Below are 18,656 nucleotides of genomic sequence, written 5' to 3' on the forward strand. Positions count from 1 at the left end.
CAAACCAAAGGACCACGAGGTATATGGGGAGACATTGAGACATGTTCCTTATTGTCCTCTGCCTGGGTTTGGTCTCATGGGTCCCTGGGGTCAGCTCGTTGAGCTAGAGGGAGGTGTCAAATGAGAATGCTGCCAAAGTGACGTGTCGGGGTCTGTTTCCTTTTTGAACAGAGCAAATTCCAGGTTTGTCAGGCCTAAGTTCTTGTTAGAGTCTCGAGTGTATGGTTCTCACTGGGTTCTGGTCCGTTGCCCATATTCTGTGGGTAGCCAGGGCCTGCCAGTGTCTGCTGAAGCAGGACAAGAAGGCCGAGGGGCTGGGACAGATAGCAGGCCTTTCTCAGGCTGAGGAAGCACTCCTTGACGAACAGCATAGCTCTTGGGACCCTCTGAAACCAGGAGCAGAGGACAGGGATGGCCCCAGGCAGCCCTCTACTACCTCACCAATCACCATCCCCATGACCTCAGGCTGACTGTCGCTGGCCCTGATCACGTCTATAGTGACCAGAGCAGGCCTGCCAGCAGAGGTTTGGACCGCAAGCAGTGGCCTGTAAAGCAGGCCACCTTGATTCCTGCACCCCAGGCGTGGCCTGGTCATGCCCTCTCTGAACGTGACTGATGATCAGTGTAGAGGGAAGCAGCCATTTGAGCAATAAACTGTAACAGGTACTTTGCCTGAGCCTGAAAGGCGGAGTTGGCTTGAAGCTTGCTTTGGGGAAGAAGGTTGAGGAAGCGCTTTATGCTTTCCTTGGGTTTGATGTCGGCTTCAGGGTACAAGCCCTTACCACACAGCAGTCTGGCAAAGAGCCCCAGCAAGGTGAGGTACTTGCTGGCCATCTGTGTGGCCGCACAATAGTCAGGTGGGGCACCTTATGTGAGGCATCCTCAGAGCCCCCACCCACCACGCCTTCTCTCAGTGCTTTTCCCAAAGTCCAGAGCGTTTCTTCCAACAGCACGTGGCGACGGGCTGAAAAACACTATGTAAAAAATCCCTGTTGTCATGGTCCCCACTCTCCTCATGATAAATGTGTAGAAGCTTTGAGGGGACATAGTAGCTGGCCTATGGCTCACGTGACATTGTGGGGAATACTGCGGGTTTTCCACATCAGCCTTATACTCGTTCTCAGATGCGCCAAGCTCATACCTGTGGCTGTTGTCCTTGCTGCTGCCTCTGCCTGGACCGCCATCCATCCAAGGTCACAGGCAGCGGCTTTCCAGGACAGCCTGATCTGCTATAGACCCATTCAGTGGCGGCCTGCAGCCCCAATCACATTCTGCACTTTCCCCTGCTGTCTCTCTTGGTGGCACAGGCTACTTACTGTTTGATCTCTTAGTCCTTTGTGCTGCGTGCCCACCCCCCAGAGTGGGAGAAAGCAGGAACCTTGCAGTCTCCCCAGAGTCTTGCTCCGGCTAATGGCCGGGAAATCCTGGCAGAATAAAATAGCTTCTCTAAATTGTGACTTTGTATCCCTGTATTAGCAGAGTTTAGAATGAAACTTGGCATCTAATTGATGCTCCGTTTGCATACAGGTGGGCAGTTTCACTCAGCAGCTTGTGAGGATCTCCTAGAGTGTCTTTGTCAGACTCCAGCCTCTAAGGTCGGAACGACAGAGGTGTCATAGGTCTCAGACCTTTCAAAGCAATTACCTTTCATGTGGGTTTTTTTCTCCCCAGATGGGGAAAGAGAAAGGGAACACACCGGTGTCAGGGACTATTAGGTCATGAGTCTATTTGGTTCAAAGTATGTCATGAACCTAATGGTCACTTGACTAGTTGACATGACTCAGCCACATGAAACCAGGAAGTGGGGAGCAGCGCTGGGATGCGGTGTTGGCAGAAGTACAAACTGTGCAGACCTGTGGTCGGGCAATATCTCTGAACAGTGCCCAGACTTCTTGAGCCAGCAATGCTACTTCTAGGAATCTTCCCCACGTACAGGGATTTTCATGCAGCATTATTTATAATAGCAAAAAGTCGGAAACTACCACCAGCATAGGGCAAGGGTTAAGAAAACCACGGTGAATCCGTGCAACGGGCTCTTAAATTTAGAAGAACAGAGCCACTCTGTATGTACAGCCGTGGGATGATCCCTAAGGCACATGGTAAAGTAGGGGACAAGAGGCTCTTGGTATGCTAGTGTTTGTTTTTGAAAAGGGGGGAGGGGTGGAGAAAAATGTGTGTCGATGGGCATACACACGTGTGTGGCGCAAACATGCACATCTGACTACGGATCTTCTGGCGTATGCCTAGACTGTCTCTGGGAGGATACATGGGAACCTGATGGCTTCGGTTGCCTCTGGGAAGGGGGTGGGAACTGCTTTTCACTGTATACCTTTTGTACCTTTTGAATTTTATACCATGTACAGTATTATCTATTCAAAAAATAAAAGATTTTACATCTTAACTTGATTTCATTTTCTACCAATCAGAAACATGGTAGAAGATTCATGTTTGGTAAATCTGCTTTCCTTAGGAAAAATAATTAACCTCTCCCTTTCTTGGGTCCTGGGGGAAATAGGGAAGTGGAAAGGGGGCTCGCCTCTTCTGACAGAGCGGCTATAGGGAGAGGAAGCAGGGACAGGAAGGGGGCAGTGGACTGTGAAGCAGTTTCCCCACTGTTGGTTTGCCCCTCTCTCATGACAGTCACAGCACCACCCCTGTTCTCTGGCTTTGGGGGTGCAAAAGATGGAGGCAGAGAGCCAAAGAGACATTGCTGCTGGTAATCGGCACAAGATGCGTTAGGAGAGCTTCTCTTGCACGTTGTTGGGGAAGGATGAGGTGTCTGGAGCAGCCGTAACCATTTGGAGACCATGAGAAGAGACATCCTGACATGCAGAGCTTGGGGCAGAGAGAAAAGACAGGGAGACCCTGGTTCCCTGAAGGCATGACAAGCCTCTTGAACCAACCCAGGGGCCCCGCACCCCCGTATTTCTTGTTCCATGAGAAAAATAAATCCCTGACAGCTCCTTCATTCAACCAACAAATATTTGAGCTTCTGTTGTGGGTCAGACCCTGGGAATACAGCTGTGAACAAAGCAGACAGAAGAACTTGCCTTCACTACACTCCAGCGGGGAAGACATACAAGCAAGGTAAGACCTTGTAAGCTACAGCGCTTGTTGCTTCAGTGTACTGATTAAGGGAGAAGGATCAGGAGTGTCTGGGTTGGTGGTGATTTGTAATTTTATACTGAATAGTTAGGGACTTCCTTTGCATTCTTTACTGGGAGCTACCTTGGTTTTCATTCTGGAAACTACACCAGAGTGCCAGTTAATTTGCTGGCTACTGGAGATAGATACCCGCTGGTATGCCTCCTGTCGGGGCTTGCTCGGTGTCAGCCTCCTGGTTCTGCCCAGCCTTGCTGTAGATGTCACCAGTGTATCTGCCTTACAAAATGTCTCCTATCCCTAATTGCCTCTTTTCTTTTCTTTTTTTTTTTTTTTTTTACAGAGAAAGATCACAAGTAGGCAGAGAGAGAGAGAGAGAAGCAGACTCCCTGCAGAGCAAAGAGCCCGATGCGGGGCTCGATCCCAGGACCTGAGATCATGACCTGAGCCGAGGGCAGCAGCTTAACCCACTGAGCCACCCAGGTGCCCCCCTAATTGCCTCTTTGACCTGACTCTTAGCCACCCTGATTTTCTTTGAATTCTATAAACTGCACATTATTTTACATGCTTTTATTTTTGTCATGTAGAAAACCAGATGTTGGCTGTGATTTAAAAACTATGGGTAGTTTCTCTGCATGAATTTAATTTTGATACCTTTTATTTTTTTAAGATTTTATTTATTTATTTATTTGAGACAGAGTGAGTGAGAGAGCACAGAGGGGCAGAGGGAGAGGGAGAAACAGACTCCCCACTGAGCAGGGACTCGATCCCAGGACCCTGAGATCATGACCTGAGCCAAAGGCAGACGCCTAACCAACTAAACCATCCAGGCGCTCCTAATATTTGTATTTTTTAAAGATAATGTTTACATGCTTTCAAATTAATTCAGGTAAGAAAATGTGTTGTGCATTTTCTAGACTTGTATGCTGTTTTGTTTCAGAAGCTTGAATCAAAAATTGTGATCAAATCCAGCCTAGAAAAAAGTTTCTCCATTGTTTGTCTCTTTAGGATATCTGTGTTCTTAGCATTAAGGAAATATAAACAAACAAACACATGATTAGTGAGGGAATGAGCCATCGGTGAGGGTTACCTATGTTGGGGAGATGCCAGGCAGAGGAGCTACTGAGGGTAAAGTCCTTGAAGTAGAAGCAGGCCCAAGCAAGTGAGTTTTGAGGAATGTGGATGGCACCTGTGCAGGAAGTCATTGCAGGTTTGGGGATTTCAAGACAGATGCCTTGGCAGCTGTGCTGACCACAAACCAGGGAAGCAGGAGCAATAGCAGGGAGCCCAGATAAGAGATGACTGATAATCCAGGTGAACATGTACCAGAAACAAAAGCCTTAGAGACTGTGCTTACTCTTTTTAAACCACACACTGATTTTTCATGTTCTGCTTTTTTCACATATGGAGCACTGAATTATTTGTTGCCACTTTTCACTCCCCCAGAATAGACACCTTTGTCATGGCATCCTGGTGGGTGGAATGCTCTTCCCCATCCCTTGACTTTAGGCTTTGGTTGGTCTGTGGGTTGTTAGCAGACTTGCTAGGAGTAAAGGTTTGGAAGTGTGCTTGGGTGGTCGGGCTTGCACACCTAGACCCAAACAAACTGCTGCTTGAAGCTGGACCCAGAAGAGCCCAGCCTGGGTCCGTGAGATCCCAGCCAACTCCTGGACACCTCCCAGACTCAGACACTTCTCTGTATGGCCAAGTGTCAGTGTAGAGGGACCAGGTCAGGGGCCAGAAGAGCAGGCTTCTAGGAATGGTACCCACGTGGGGATTGCTGGACAGCAATCATGGTCCAAATCCAAACTCCTGTCCGACATGCCAGAAGAAATACGGAGGCCATGCTAAAGGGGAGAAAAGGAGCATGCTTTATGCATTGTACATGACTCATTATAAAATAATATGATTAGGTTAGCCCCATCCATCCTACAGACCTGGAACTTTGTGAAATTGGATTCTGACCTGAACATACTTTAGCAAATGAATCTCCACAAGGAAGAGACTAATTCCATCCTCCCACCCCCATCTTAGGTGCTGCAAGCAAAGAGATTTGAGGCAGATAGAGACATTATGCTTATTAAAAAAGTCCCTGCAATGTTCATTATAAGTCAGATACTTTGTCAATAGACTGTTACTCTGATGCTCTCATTAAAAGGAATTACAAGTGTAGCCTTACATAATCATCACCTGATCTGCTTCAGAAATTAAGCATTTAATTTAGGGGCGCCTGGGTGGCTCAGCATTAAGCGGCTGCCTTCGGCTCAGGTCATGAGCCCAGGGTCCTGGGATGGAGCCCTGCATCAGGCTCCCTGCTCTGTGGGGAGCCTGCTTCTCCCTCTTGTGCTCCCCCTGCTTGTGTTCCCTCTCTTGCTGTTTGCTGTGTCTCTCTGTCAAGTAAATAAATAAAATCTTTTTTTAAAAAAAGAAACTGAGCATTTTGTAATTATAATGGTAGCCAGGGAATATCTTCTTAACTGAAGAAAAGGGTCAAGTCTGAAAGATCCAATAGAAGTTGCCACCAAGTCAGCAAGCAAGCAACGTCCTTTTCAGAAGGGCTCTACATACATAATTCCTTCCGCCTGGGATGCTTCCATCATGATCCACAATTAAGTCAAAGCCCAGGCCAAGTGAACACAATCATCAAGCATTCTACCCAGTAGAATGAGTAAGCCAAAAAATTCCACAAATGCCCCCTGGCCAACTCTACCTAGACTCTTCCTCTAAGGATCCTGCCTGGAATCCAATGAGAACAATGCAAGCAGACCCACTACACCAGGTGCAGGGCTTATGCTGTGAAACACAGGCAAACATTGAAACATGGAGTCCAGGCCGATGTCCGTTGAGTTCCTGTCCTTTCCCAGCCTTGGAGACAGGCAGACTTGAGTCCAGATACCAGTGCTACCATGTACTTCTGTGACCACAGACAGGCTACTTACCCTCTTGGGACGGGGTTCAATGAGGACAATACCTACCTTGTAGGATAGAAGTAGGATTAAATGAGCATTTGTATATAAAACCCAGTACAACAGCAGCACATGGTGGGTGCTTGATAATTAGTATGAAGAGACAGACAGGGAAGAAGATCTCTAACACCACCTCGTGTATTTCAGCCGATAGGGGAAAATCCCCGATAGCCCCAAGCTTGAGCTCTAGCCCTTCAAACACAACAGTGTGCCCATTCCCTGTCTTGGTTCACAGAGGATTTGAGGTGGCTTGTAGGAAACAGACAGACTATGATAGTTAAAATACAAATAGAACAGAAAACACTAGGATAAGGAAAACATAAGTAGGAATTGGAATTATAAACTGGCTAGAAACCTTAGACACAGATCAATAGGATGCCAGTTCCTACACAGATTCCAAAGTTAGGCCAGAAATATGGTTCTATTCTTCCTAATCAAGGGAAAAATGGAAACATAATAAATTAAAAGTTCTCATTATCACATGAAAACATGCTTCACAAAGAGTGGAACAGATGACTTTACATTTTTATGTGAAATGCATTGACACGTTTCATATGACTTTTTTGTGAAGTATCTTCCAATGAAAGAATAAAATTCCAAAATATGACTCCAAGAAGGCTGGTGTAGGGAGCACTGTTGTGGTGTCCCAACCGCTAGCCACAGAGGAATGGTTGGACCACATACTCTCCCCCGACTGCCTTCGGATTCTCTCCCCTCTACAGGGCTGACATGGAGCAAAGTCAGGACTGTGGATGGTTTGAGGTTGTACGGGTCCTCAATGGCAAAAACACAAAGTTTGGTAAACAGAGGTGGTTTCTAACTCATTCAGTGACAAAATCTGGTCTGATTCCACACTAGCTAGCTATTCTTAGTCTTTTCTCACAGTGTAAATATTCATTTATTTTACTGCACCTGTTGAGTAGAGACTGCTGCCCCAACCCAGATGGGGGTGTTACCTAATTTATGCAATATACACCAGATTGCCTTTCTAACACTTAAAAACACTCCTAAGTTCCAAAGCCCATCTGGCCCCAAAGATTTTGGAGAAAGGCACTGTGGATAAACCCCAAAGTACAGGTCCTCTAGTATAAGCTGAAAGAATGTCTACGTAGCTCAAACACCCAGTGAGCTGATGGGGGAGTGAACTATTTGTGTACATTGAAAAACCGAATCAGGGCGCCTGGGTGGCTCAGTGGGTTAGGCCTCTGCCTTCGGCTCAGGTCATGATCTCGGGGTCCTGGGATCAAGCCCCGCATCGGGCTCTGTGTTCAGCGGGCAGCCTGCTTCTCCCTCTCTCTTTGCCTGCCTCTCTGCCTACTTGTGATTTCTCTCTGTCAAGTAAATAAATAAAATCTTTAAAAAAAAAAAAAAAAAGAAAAAGAAAAACCGAATCAGTAAGCAATCAGCCCTTCTCCAAAATCACGGGGACTGTGGCCAGCATGACTTAGTCCAGGTATCCCCTCTCATCCAGGCCCTGGGACCCCTACATGCCTGGGCCACATCTGGTATTTTTGGGAAGGCCAAGATTCACTACGGCGGCTTGGGGTGGTTGTGTCATAGACAGCAGTCATCCCTGTTTCAATGGCATATATGAATGTGTGTGTGTGTGTGTGTGTGTGTGTGTGTGTGTGTGATCGATCATACATATGAATGATTTTGAGCCTAGAAATCAATGCTTCAAAAGTATTTTTATTACACATACAAGTCCATATGGTGGAGTGCTGGGAACATTTCTCATAACTGCTCTTCCTTGTTGGGAAGCAGAGAAAGGACCCCACCAGGGTCCTCAACACTGGCCGGCTGCACAGTAGAATCCCCTGGGGAGCTTTAAAACACACTCCTGCCTGGGTCTCACCACCCCCACACCTTCAGGAAGGCCAATTTAATTGGTCTAAAGACAATCTAAGCATCCAGCACTGCCTCTTACTGACGAAAAAAGAGCTCAATGATATAAATGATCAGACTTCTCTGAAAGCCTGATTTAGTAGATAGGGGTTAGCACTAGACACTTTTTAGCGGGCCCCAAAGCGGGCCACTGGGGCTCGGTGCAGACGGATCCCCTCGGAGAAATAGGGTATTAAAGGAAAGGCAAGTCAGCTTCGACTCTTGTGCCCATTCCAACCAGTTAGCAGTAACTAGAGTGCTGTCTGCAAAGGATCCTGAGGCAGCCGTCCTGCTCCGTGGAGAAATGTGCCACGATCGATTAGCAATGTCTGCCACACACACACCGGAAGAGGGCCCATGGGCACGCTTGCCACACATGCGCAGTCTTTCCAAAGAGCCGTGGGCACCGCTGCTCCTACCGTCCAGGCCCCACGGTTCGGCTCTCACGTCATCACTACTCTGCTGTGGGGCAAGGCTCCCAGATGCGTGGACCAGGGAGAAATACCAGTTCCCTGCCCACAGCCCTACCTGCGTGTCTTCCTGAGCCCTGGGTTTATCTCTGCTTGCTGAAGAGGCTCTTGAAGGCGTTGTTGTAGTTCTTGTTAAACGCTGTGTAAATCAGGGGGTTAAAGAAAGAATTGGAGTAGCCAAGCCACAAGAATATGCTTTTCCAGATGGGGGGCAGGCTGCAGGCACAGAGGGGGCTGATGAGCTCCGCCAGGAAGAAGGGGATCCAGCACAGTACAAACACGCCGATGAGAATGCCCACCATCACGGCGGCCCGCTTCTCCTTCTGCTCCCGCCACGAGTCCCCGCTCATCTGAAAGGCCACCGCCGGGCGCCGCGCCGTGAACACTGTCTCCGCCTCGTGAGGGGCCTCCTTCACCTTGGAACAAAGGAAACGTGCGGTTAACACACGAAACCTGACGCTGGATGATAAAGCGGCATGGGGCTGCTCCCGCGTGGCCAATACCTCTCCTGCAGCCTCGTTCAAGATGGGCTTACACCATAATCCAAACAAAATGTTCCGTGAAAATGTTCCTGAAACTGTGGGTTAAAATAAGCCCCGAAGGCGGGGGTGGGGGGGGGGCGGGGGGCCTGGGTGGCTCAGTGGGTTAAGCCTCTGCCTTCAGCTCAGGTCATGATCTCAACGTCCTGGGCTCGAGTTCCACATCGGGCTCTCTGCTCCAGGGAGAGCCTTCTTCTCCCTCTCCCTCTGCCTGCCACTCTGCCTACCTGTGCTCTCTATCCCTCTGTCAAATAAATAAATAAAATCTTAATTTAAAAAAAAAAAAAGCCCTGAAGTTTCTTCCTGGAGTGAGAGTGGTGGTGCCCACGTTGTTGGATAATAAGATAGAAAAAGGGAGAGAGGCAGGTAAGAGCAGGAGCCTCAGTGTCAGACTCTGGCTGGAGTTCCAGCCCCACTGTCCAAACCTGCTACTCCATCTGTGCAACTGGGTGACAAAGTCCTCTCCTCCCATCGTAAGGCCACCGTGGAGGTGAACTGGGAATGTGCTGGATGCCCAGAGCAACCCCTGGCACATGTCCCCATTGGATACTCATGGAGTGGGCTGGGGGCTGGGACTAGGACCCCAAAGAGAACAGATTCCAGCCCAGCCATGAAGTTCAAAGCTGGAGAGGCAGCCTATAAACACCAATACTGCAAGAAATTATACAACAATGTGCTAAATGGATTCCGTTTAGATTCTGCAGTCCGTACTGCCTAGCTTTAAAACGACAACTGTAAATGCCTTTGCGGTAATAACTCACTCCCAAGGAGGCTGCAGCACACTGTCCACCCTGTCACCCCCATCCTTTGGTCCGCTCCTATTCACCTTTCGGGTCCACCAGCCCTCTCAGAGTGACCTCTCTGATGCTATGAACTCAAACACATCTCCCAGTTTGGTACCCCTTTCTCCTCTTCTGTAGAGATCAGTGCAATTCTGGCTATTACACCTGTCCCCCCCGCCCTGGGCCAAGCTGAACCAGGACTGGGACTGTGTCTTCCTTGTACACGCACCTGCCCAGCAGCAGCATCTGGTGCCTGGCCTGAGCTCAGGAAACAGCTGCTGAATGAGCCAGAGATCATGACAACACAACAGTCCGCACCTGCGTTTCCCTCCTCCCCGGGTGCTGCCAGCTGTGGCCACAGACGCTGGTGGCGCACAGGGCCAAGAGGCTCCCAGACAAGGGTTGGTTCTGGCATGCACACAACTGGGAGCAGCTGGCAGGACAGCCCCACGACCACGGAGAGCCACACAGGACCGCAGCACACACACCTGCATCTCTCACTGGGTCAGGATGGCCAAAGCCAAAAGGCGGAGGAGCCCCCAGGTGGCCTGACCTCAGCAACACCTTCGAATTCAGTGTCTTCCGCTTCTCCCCAAACAGCCTCCAGCTCCTCCAGTTAGAAAGTCACTACATCAGCCTAAAAACAGATCACAGTCCTGTGGACAAAGTAGAGTTCTCTCCTTTGCCAGCGCAACACCTGGTCTCCTCCCGCCTGCCCCTTGGAAGTCAACAATAACAAGGCAAGAGATGCCAGCAAGGGAACAGACAGTATTTACCTCTCCCCACCCTGCACCCCCACAGAGGCCAGCCAGGGCTCCTCTGATGGGCACTTCCAAGGTATGCTGGACCCCCATGGGCGGGTGTGAGACCCACATCCCCATCCCCCTTATGAAGAGACTGTGCTGACCTAGTCCCTCATAGTGGGCCATCCTCAAGTCATCAAACAAGTCTCAGCCACAAAAAGGTGGCATCCTGAAACCACCTCATGAATACCGAGCAATGTCGTGGGGAGGGAGCAACGTTATCAGCGCAAGAGCGGAAGTGGAAGGTGGCGAGTTTGTTTTCCTCCCTACGGGCTCAGAAATGGGCACTCTTCCAGCAGACCTAAATGGCTTCCCAGGCACTTGAGTCCCTTCCCAGGGTAAGGGAAATTCCAAATCCTTATTATGCTATTGAGGCAAAGAAATGGGGTGACTTCGGTTCCAAAGGGCTCCTGAGAGAAGCGGAAACAGAAAAGGCAAGTTCACTGAATTAGTCGGTTTAAAGGACCTGGCCTCCAGCACTGCGACATTAGCAGAACCCAACTCTGCTCCTCCACAGCATCTGTCTGCTAGATGCCATGTTCCTAGCTCTCCCCCTGAGCCTGCTACACCCCATGCAGAGGGAGATGCTGGAAGAGTGTGCAATCCTTTTAGAAACGGCTTCGAAGAGACTGAGTCAACCTGGGATGATGATTCCAGCTTGCAAGGAGACTGACTAGCTTGACTTTTGTCATCTGAAATGTGATATCCAATAGAAAGCCAAAAGAGGCTAAAAACAGCCCGGAGAAGTTATCATAAAATAGACACTATGCTAAAGGTTTGGAAGGGATGACTTGAAGTCATTCTTGCATCCAACTTTTGAGGTATTATTATCTCCATTTTAGAGTTGAGAAAACACTCTGGGTAGCTAAATACCTTGTCCAAGATCACCCAGTTGCCAATGGTAAGAGCTGGAAGTCAAATGGGAGTATTTGAACTGGAGACCACACTCTCAAACCCTACCTGTTCTGCACCTTTAGTAAAGGTGATTGAGCTGGATGGGTTCCAAAAGAATCTATCTTTTTCTTTTATTTTTTTAAAAAGATTGTATTTATTTATTTGAGAGACAAAGAGAGAGCACGAGTGGGATGAGGGGCAGAGGGAGAAGCAGACTCCCTGCTGAGCAGGGAGTCCAATGCAGGGCTCAATCCCAAGACCCCAAGATCATGACCTGAGCTGAAGGCAGACGCTTAACCCACTGAGCCACCCGGACACCAAAACAGAATCTACTTTAAGAATATATATGCTTGGGGTGCCTGGGTGGCTCAGTGGGTTGGGCTTCTGCCTTCGGCTCAGGTCATGATCTCGGGGTCCTGGGGTCGAGGCCTGCATTGGGCTTTCAGCTCAATGGGGAGCCTGCTTCCCCCTCTCTCTCTGCCTGCCTCTCTGCCTACTTGTGATCTCTCTCTCTGTGTCAAATAAATAAATAAAATCTTTTTAAAAAAAAGAATATATATGCTTGAAAGAAGACATCCAGATGGCCAACAGACACATGAAAAAGTGCTCAACATCACTTGGCATCAGGGACATACAAATCAAAACCACAGGGAGATACCACCTCACACCAGTCAGAACAGCTAAAATTAACAAGTCACGATAGATGTTGGCGAGGATGTGGAGAAGGGGGAACCCTCCTACACTGTTGGTGGGAATGCAAGCTGGTGCAGCCACTCTGGAAAACAGCATGGAGGTTCCTCAAAAAGTTGAAAATAGAGCTATCCTACGACTCAGCAATCACACTACTGAGTATTTATCTTAAAGATACAAATGTAGGGATGCGAAGGGGCAAGTGCACCCCAATGTTTATAGCAGCAATGCCCACAATAGCCAAACTATGGAAAGAACCTAGATGTCCATCAACAGATGAATGGATCAAGAAAATGTGGTGTATATATACACAATGGAATATTATGCAGCCATCAAAAGAAACGAAATCTTGCCATTTGCAATGATATGGATGGAACTAAAGGGTATTATGCTGAGCGAAATAAGTCAATCAGAGAAAGACAATTATCATATGATCTCTCTGATATGAGGAATTTGAAAGGCAGGACAGGGGGTGTTGAGGGGTACGGAAGGGAAAAATGAAACAAGATGAGATCAGGAGGGAGACAAACCATAAGAGACTCTTAATCTCACAAAACAAACTGAGGGTTGCTGATGGGTGGAGGGGGAGGGATAGTGTTATGGACACTGGGGAGGGTATATGCTATGGTGAGTGCTGTGAAATGTGTTAAGCCTGATGATTCATAGACCTATACCCCTGGGGCAAATAGTACATTATATGTTAATAAAAATAATTTTTTTAAAGATTTTATTTATTTATTTATTTGACAGAGATCACAAGTAGGCAGAGAGGCAGGCAGAGAGAGAGGAAGGGAAGCAGGCTCCCCGCTGAGCAGAGAGCTCGATCCCAGGACCCTGAGATCATGACCTGAGCCGAAGGCAGAGGCTTTAGCCCACTGAGCCACCCAGGCGCCCCAATAAAAATAATTTTTAAAAAGAATATATATGCTTGATATTTCTTCAGTATGGACATGTATGGCTTCCTGGTGATTTCTAGGGTCTCTGGCCACCAGCTCTGGGGCCATCCCTGAACTTCTCCATCTCTCCTTGTTGGTCTTCTCTCCCCTCACCTCTTCACCCCGACCACCCTCTGCACGTCTATCTAAACATAAAGCCTGACCATTCAGGCTTTAAGGGGCCTCTGACCTCCAGTTAGAAACCTCCCTTAAGGGGCGCCTGGGTGGCTCAGTGGGTTAAGGCCTCTGCCTTCGGCTTAGGTCATGATCCCAGGGTCCTGGGATCGAGCCCCGCATCAGGCTCTCTGCTCGGCGGGGGGCCTGCTTCCTCCTCTCTCTCTGCCTGTTTGTGATCTCTGTCTGTCAAATAAATAAATAAAATCTTTAAAAAAAAAAAAAAAAAGAAACCTCCCTTAATCTGCAGTAAAGAGTACGGGCTGTTGGAGGCACACAACCAGTAGGACCTGGCCCTTTTGGGTCCTGCTATAAAAGGAAAAGGGCTCTGAATACACAGAAGTTTGGAGACACCAAATGCCATGGCCAAGGACACACAAGAGGGGAAAAGCCGAACAAAGGTGCCTGCCTGCTCCGTCTGGTTCGGGAGCTGTATGGCCTCTCTCTGCCAATACTGAAACAGGGACCTCAAAGATGAGCGTACCTTTACATTTCATAGAATCTGAGGCTTTTTCATATGAAATTAATTAAGGACCAAATCTGCCAGTCACTATATGTGTGTATGGGGACTCCGTAGTAGAATTTCCCATCAAGTCCCAGTTTGAAATATTCTGTCCCACTATTCCTACCAGGATTCTGAGGCCAGGAAAAAAGATTCTGAATTGTTCAGAATGCTGCGTCACCACCAACAGGCCAGGAGGGCAGGGACGATGAGTGTCCTGTCCCCTGAAGAGTCCCTAGCACCTAGTATCACATATGGTATATAGTAAAATCAGTAAAAATCTATTGAATTAAGAGATATTTGGGAGAGATGATTCTTTTGCAGGTCTCTTGCATTTGTGCACATTTTGCTAGCGAAGACCCAGGGTTAGACTGGCTTATTGAGGATGTTTGTAAAGCAAACAACCGTGGAAGACAGAGATAGTGTCTCCCCGTGGAAAAGCAGGCAGCTTGGCTTGTGGCCCTGTATAAAAGATTCAGGTTTCCAGAGAACAGAAGGCAGGTTTATTTATGGTCCGACACTGGGCAATATAGATTTGAGATCTCTCATCTAGGAGTTTCTCTGCCATGATTTTGGACCTCAGTGTTCTATTGAGAAGCTCAACCTTCTCCAAGAACTACACAGATTTGAGAAGTAGATCATTGCAAGGTCACTGGTGAAGACACATGGTTCCCATGCCATACTTGCCCCCACCACCTGTCTCCTCTCCCCCTCCACTCTTCCCCAACATACAATCAGAGAGAAAAGAGAAATGGAAGTAGAGGTAAAGAGACAGAATGAACATAACAATGTAAGGGGAACAGCAAGAGAGAAGTTTATAGAGACTAGAAGGCCAGAAGCATTTCTGAAGGTGTGGAGGAAACCCTCCTCGACACATCCAAGTACTTCTGGAAACTTGCAGGCTCTTAGGGGCCAACCTTAAAAGAATCAAACCATAAACCAGATTTTTTTATTACCACTGATACAATTTGATTCATAAAATGTACTTTCCTAAAGTTAAAATAAGCTTGCAGTCTGGCATGAGAATGTGTTTGAGCCCACAGTTCTTTTAATAGATGGAATCAGAACGAGGGTGGTGATTTTCCACCACACTCTTCCCGTACCCAAGCTCTGACAAGCCCACAGGACCACCAGTAGCTTAATCTTCGGGGTGGTCCAAATGACAACTAAACATTGGACAAGTGACAAAAACATACGGGCTCTGTACAGATTTCAGGTCACTCAAGGCTTATGTGCTATATGCTTACAACACAAAAACTTATTTATGCTAATACATAGAGTTAGTTTAGCTAGGCAAGTGTTTATAATGCAACATTATCTAACACTCAGATCCAAGTTGTCACAAACCCTACAGTTCAGTATTACACATCTATTTTGTCCTTTACTGTGTGCGAAGTGCTTTCCCATTATACTGTTCAGTCTCTCAGGACCATTCTTTGCATTCTGGACCAACTTCCAGCAGAGCAACTATAAGACTTCAGTGAATTTTTAATTCTATAGTTGTGATCTACTAAAATTAATCCCTGGAGAACAGAGACCCTGCTCACTCATTCTTTGAAACTTCAGAGGCTGCTACATTGCCTGATCTGCATGCAGGTCAGTAACAGTCAATCAAGTAATTCTGAGCACCATCTGTGTGTCTTATGGCAGTGGCTTTAAAATCTGTCCACAAGTTCACTGATACTTTTCCAAAGGTGGAGCCTAATTCCCCTTCCCTTGGGTGTGGGCTGGAGTTGGCGACTCACTTCTAGTGAATAGACTATAGGGAAAGAGATCTCATGTAACTTCTGAGGCCAGTTTGTAAAAGACATTTGCAGTTTCCTCCTTGCTGTGCTCTCTAGGAAGAAGGGAAGCCAGCCGCCATGTTGTGACAACACTCAAGCAGCCCTGGGGAGGCCTCCTGCTAACAGCCATATGAGTCAGCCATCTTGGAAGCAGTCTCCAGCTCCAGTCAAGCCTTCAAATGACCACTACCCCACCTGACATTTTGGCTACAACCGCATGAGACCTGGGGCCCAGAAGGGCAAAGCCATTGCCACGTCTGACCACCAGAAACTGTGGAACTGTGGGTTAATATGTGTTTGTTGTTTTACACCACTAAGCTTTGGGCTACTTTGTTACACAAGTGAGAAGTAACTCCCCTATGTAGGATGGTGAGTAATAGTAGTAATAAGAATAAAATCATAATTCATTATTTATAACTTACAAGAGGAATTTTAAAGAATAATAACGAAGATGCTGCAGCAGCTTGCATTCATGGTTTGCTATTTTTGACACCCTGTATACACCATTAACTCATTTACTCATCACAAGAATATTAAAAGCAGGTGGCCATACTTCCATTTTACCTATGGGGAAACGCAGGCTTAAATTAAGTCTCTTGGCTACAATGCTAATAAGTGGCACAAAAAGAATTGATATCCAGGTCTCCTTGCTTCCAAATCCCCTGCTCTTAACCACTAGGCACACTGTCTCCCACCACATGTTTACTGAGTGAGTGAGTGAGGGAGTGAGTGAAGGGTGTCAGTGTTATCACATTCATGAGCCCCAGGCGTCTCTGCCTCTGTGTGTCCCTGCCTCCATTAAAAAATATTAAAAATTATACTTTATGACCATATTATTATGAAAACTACTATAACCGAGGCTGGCTACATTATTATATATTCATTGCTCTTACATTCATTCTTCCCCTAATTTTAAAAGAAATTAAAATCAAACCATTTCCATGGGCCCCTAAAAGTACTGTGGGTACTGTGCCTAATGAATAATTAGGCCCTACTCATGAACATGTGCATGGCAATCAAACAATTGAAAAAAAACAAAGTTTTTGAGATCGCATTTTAAAAACCAAAGATATAATCTCCATTGATTTTGCTTTTTTCTTCTTCTCAATAGTAGAGGGCACAGGTCAGTGGAAAATAATCATGACCCGTGGGGGTTGTTTGGCGGGGTTGGGGGGGGGGCCCAAAACACACTCTATATGTGGTGCTCATTCTAGAAAGCTGAAGGAAAGGAGGGCAGGGTGGGCATGAACCCCGCCTCCTGAGTGCCTCCATGCTCAGCTGTGGTCAGCTCTCCTGGGATAGTTTTGAGACCCTGCTCCCATGATGCCCCACCTTGACTGGGAAACGGCTGCCTCCTTCCTGTGAAGGTGAGGTTTCTGCGGGCGATGGAACAGTGCTCAGCAGTTAAGTCCCTGGAGGCAGACAGCGTGGAGGAAGGACAAAGTTAAGAACAGTGACCTCAGCTTCTCCACTCGATAACTCTGGGGTCGTAGCTGAACTGACTTGGCAGTGACTTAGTTTCATCAACTAGAAGATGAGGGCTGGTGGTAAAGACAGTATTCACCAAATTATCCACACGCTTCCCTGGATGTCCGGGGCTGGCCAAGGCTGAGGACAGAACTGACATGTGTCCACTTCAGGGGACGGCAGCTAAAAGCTGCCATATTTCCAACCGTCCCTTCCCCTCGCGCAGCAACCTGGAAGCCAGTCTTTCCAGACCACAGAGCGAGATAATGGCAAGGGGTCCAGATCTATGAGTTGCTGCCAGGTAGAGAGCTCTGTGGGAGGGGACCCACCTTGAACTCTTGAGAGTGAGATAAGCTGTCCATTTGGGGGTTATGTGTGGCTGAACATGTCTTAGCTTATCCGGACTGATCGAGATGACAAGGCCAACCCAGCTGGGTCACGGAGGTGAAATGAGAAGACGGAGGCAGAGCGTCCAACACAGCGTCTGGATGACAGGACTCACTTAGTAAACGTTGGAAAGCTCTACTTTCCAAAACTGCGTTTTGCCCCCAGAGAATTAAATCACTGCCAGGTAACTATGGCTCATCCCTTTCTGATCGTATCTCGGTGTTGGGACCCGGCCACAGAATGGCGAAAAAAATGAACGATGTACACAGCCCTATTACCAGAGCCTTCAGACTCCATAAATGCTTCTGTCCCCTCACAGAAAGCAGTACAGACACATTGCAGCAACTAAATTCAACTCATTTTCCCTAGAGTGTGGGAAATGGCAGGGGGGAGAGGGGAAGGTAAAGAGATAGTATTACGGGTATATTATTGTAAGTTTCCATTCTGGTGTCTTGTGTCCAGAAAGCTTGTAGATGCTGACTGAGCAGCATCACCCAGGCATCTGAGTGAGGGCTGCCCAAAGCCTAAGGAAGCAGGATGCTCTCTGATATCATCCCATCTACAATCTCAGCATCTACAATCTCAGCATCACGTGACTCGAGAGTCCCAGCCGCAGCTTAGATGGATACTGTGTTTTAGAGAAGAGAACTTGCAGTCCAAAGCAGGGGAAGGGCTTGCCCTGGGTCCCATGGCCAGCAAATGGAAAATCACAGCACTGGCCCTGCCTCCCAGAGCTCTTTCTCTCCACCCATGGCCACCCCAGATTGGCCAGGCTCCTGTTAACTCTCTTCGTGGTATCACCTGCCTGAATGGGGGCTTTCAAAAATGAATGCCAAACTCAGGCTTGGCAAGCCTTTCTGGCAACCATTCCACCATGATTTATCTAGGTGCACATTGGATTGATGTAGCTATTCAAAGTCAGCCTACCTCTGCAATCAGACAGAAAAGCTATAATCATCCCAGACATTTCCAAGGGACCTTTCAAAGAACATCATTAATTCTGAATAAAGCTCTCCCCTACCAACACTTTCCAATTATAGCCTTGACATTCCTATTTTATGCTACAAAATCCCTCTGCCATTTAATGAAGAGGAAAAAGCCTGCTTTTTAAAACACATATGTTTGAGTAGCCTACGTATCTGAGTTAACTTTCCAAAATTAAAACAAAACTAACAACCAAAAACTTACTGTCCCTTACCCCCAGCCCCCTCCCACCAGCAATCCTTCCTTGAGCCATGCACAGTGGTCTCCCTCTCCTCCTTCTTTTTCATGCTTTC

At 47.5% G+C, this 18,656-nt stretch overlaps 1 protein-coding gene across 1 annotated transcript in view; it reads right to left on the minus strand.

Annotated features, from left to right (window-relative positions):
* Positions 1 to 8,209: 8,209 nt before the first annotated feature.
* The window catches only part of LOC308340355 (5-hydroxytryptamine receptor 5B), a gene marked incomplete at its 5' end in the record, with an annotated part of 12,089 nt that continues 1,642 nt past the window's right edge, over positions 8,210 to 18,656 (minus strand). The window contains one exon of the mRNA XM_080799489.1: positions 8,210 to 8,838. Coding sequence (XP_080655615.1) covers positions 8,506 to 8,838 — 333 coding nt within the window. The 3' untranslated portion in view covers positions 8,210 to 8,505. The remainder of the gene's footprint in view (positions 8,839 to 18,656) is intronic.

Source organism: Martes martes (genome assembly GCF_963455335.1).
Source record: "Martes martes genome assembly, chromosome: 3".
Taxonomy (NCBI): domain Eukaryota; kingdom Metazoa; phylum Chordata; class Mammalia; order Carnivora; family Mustelidae; genus Martes; species Martes martes.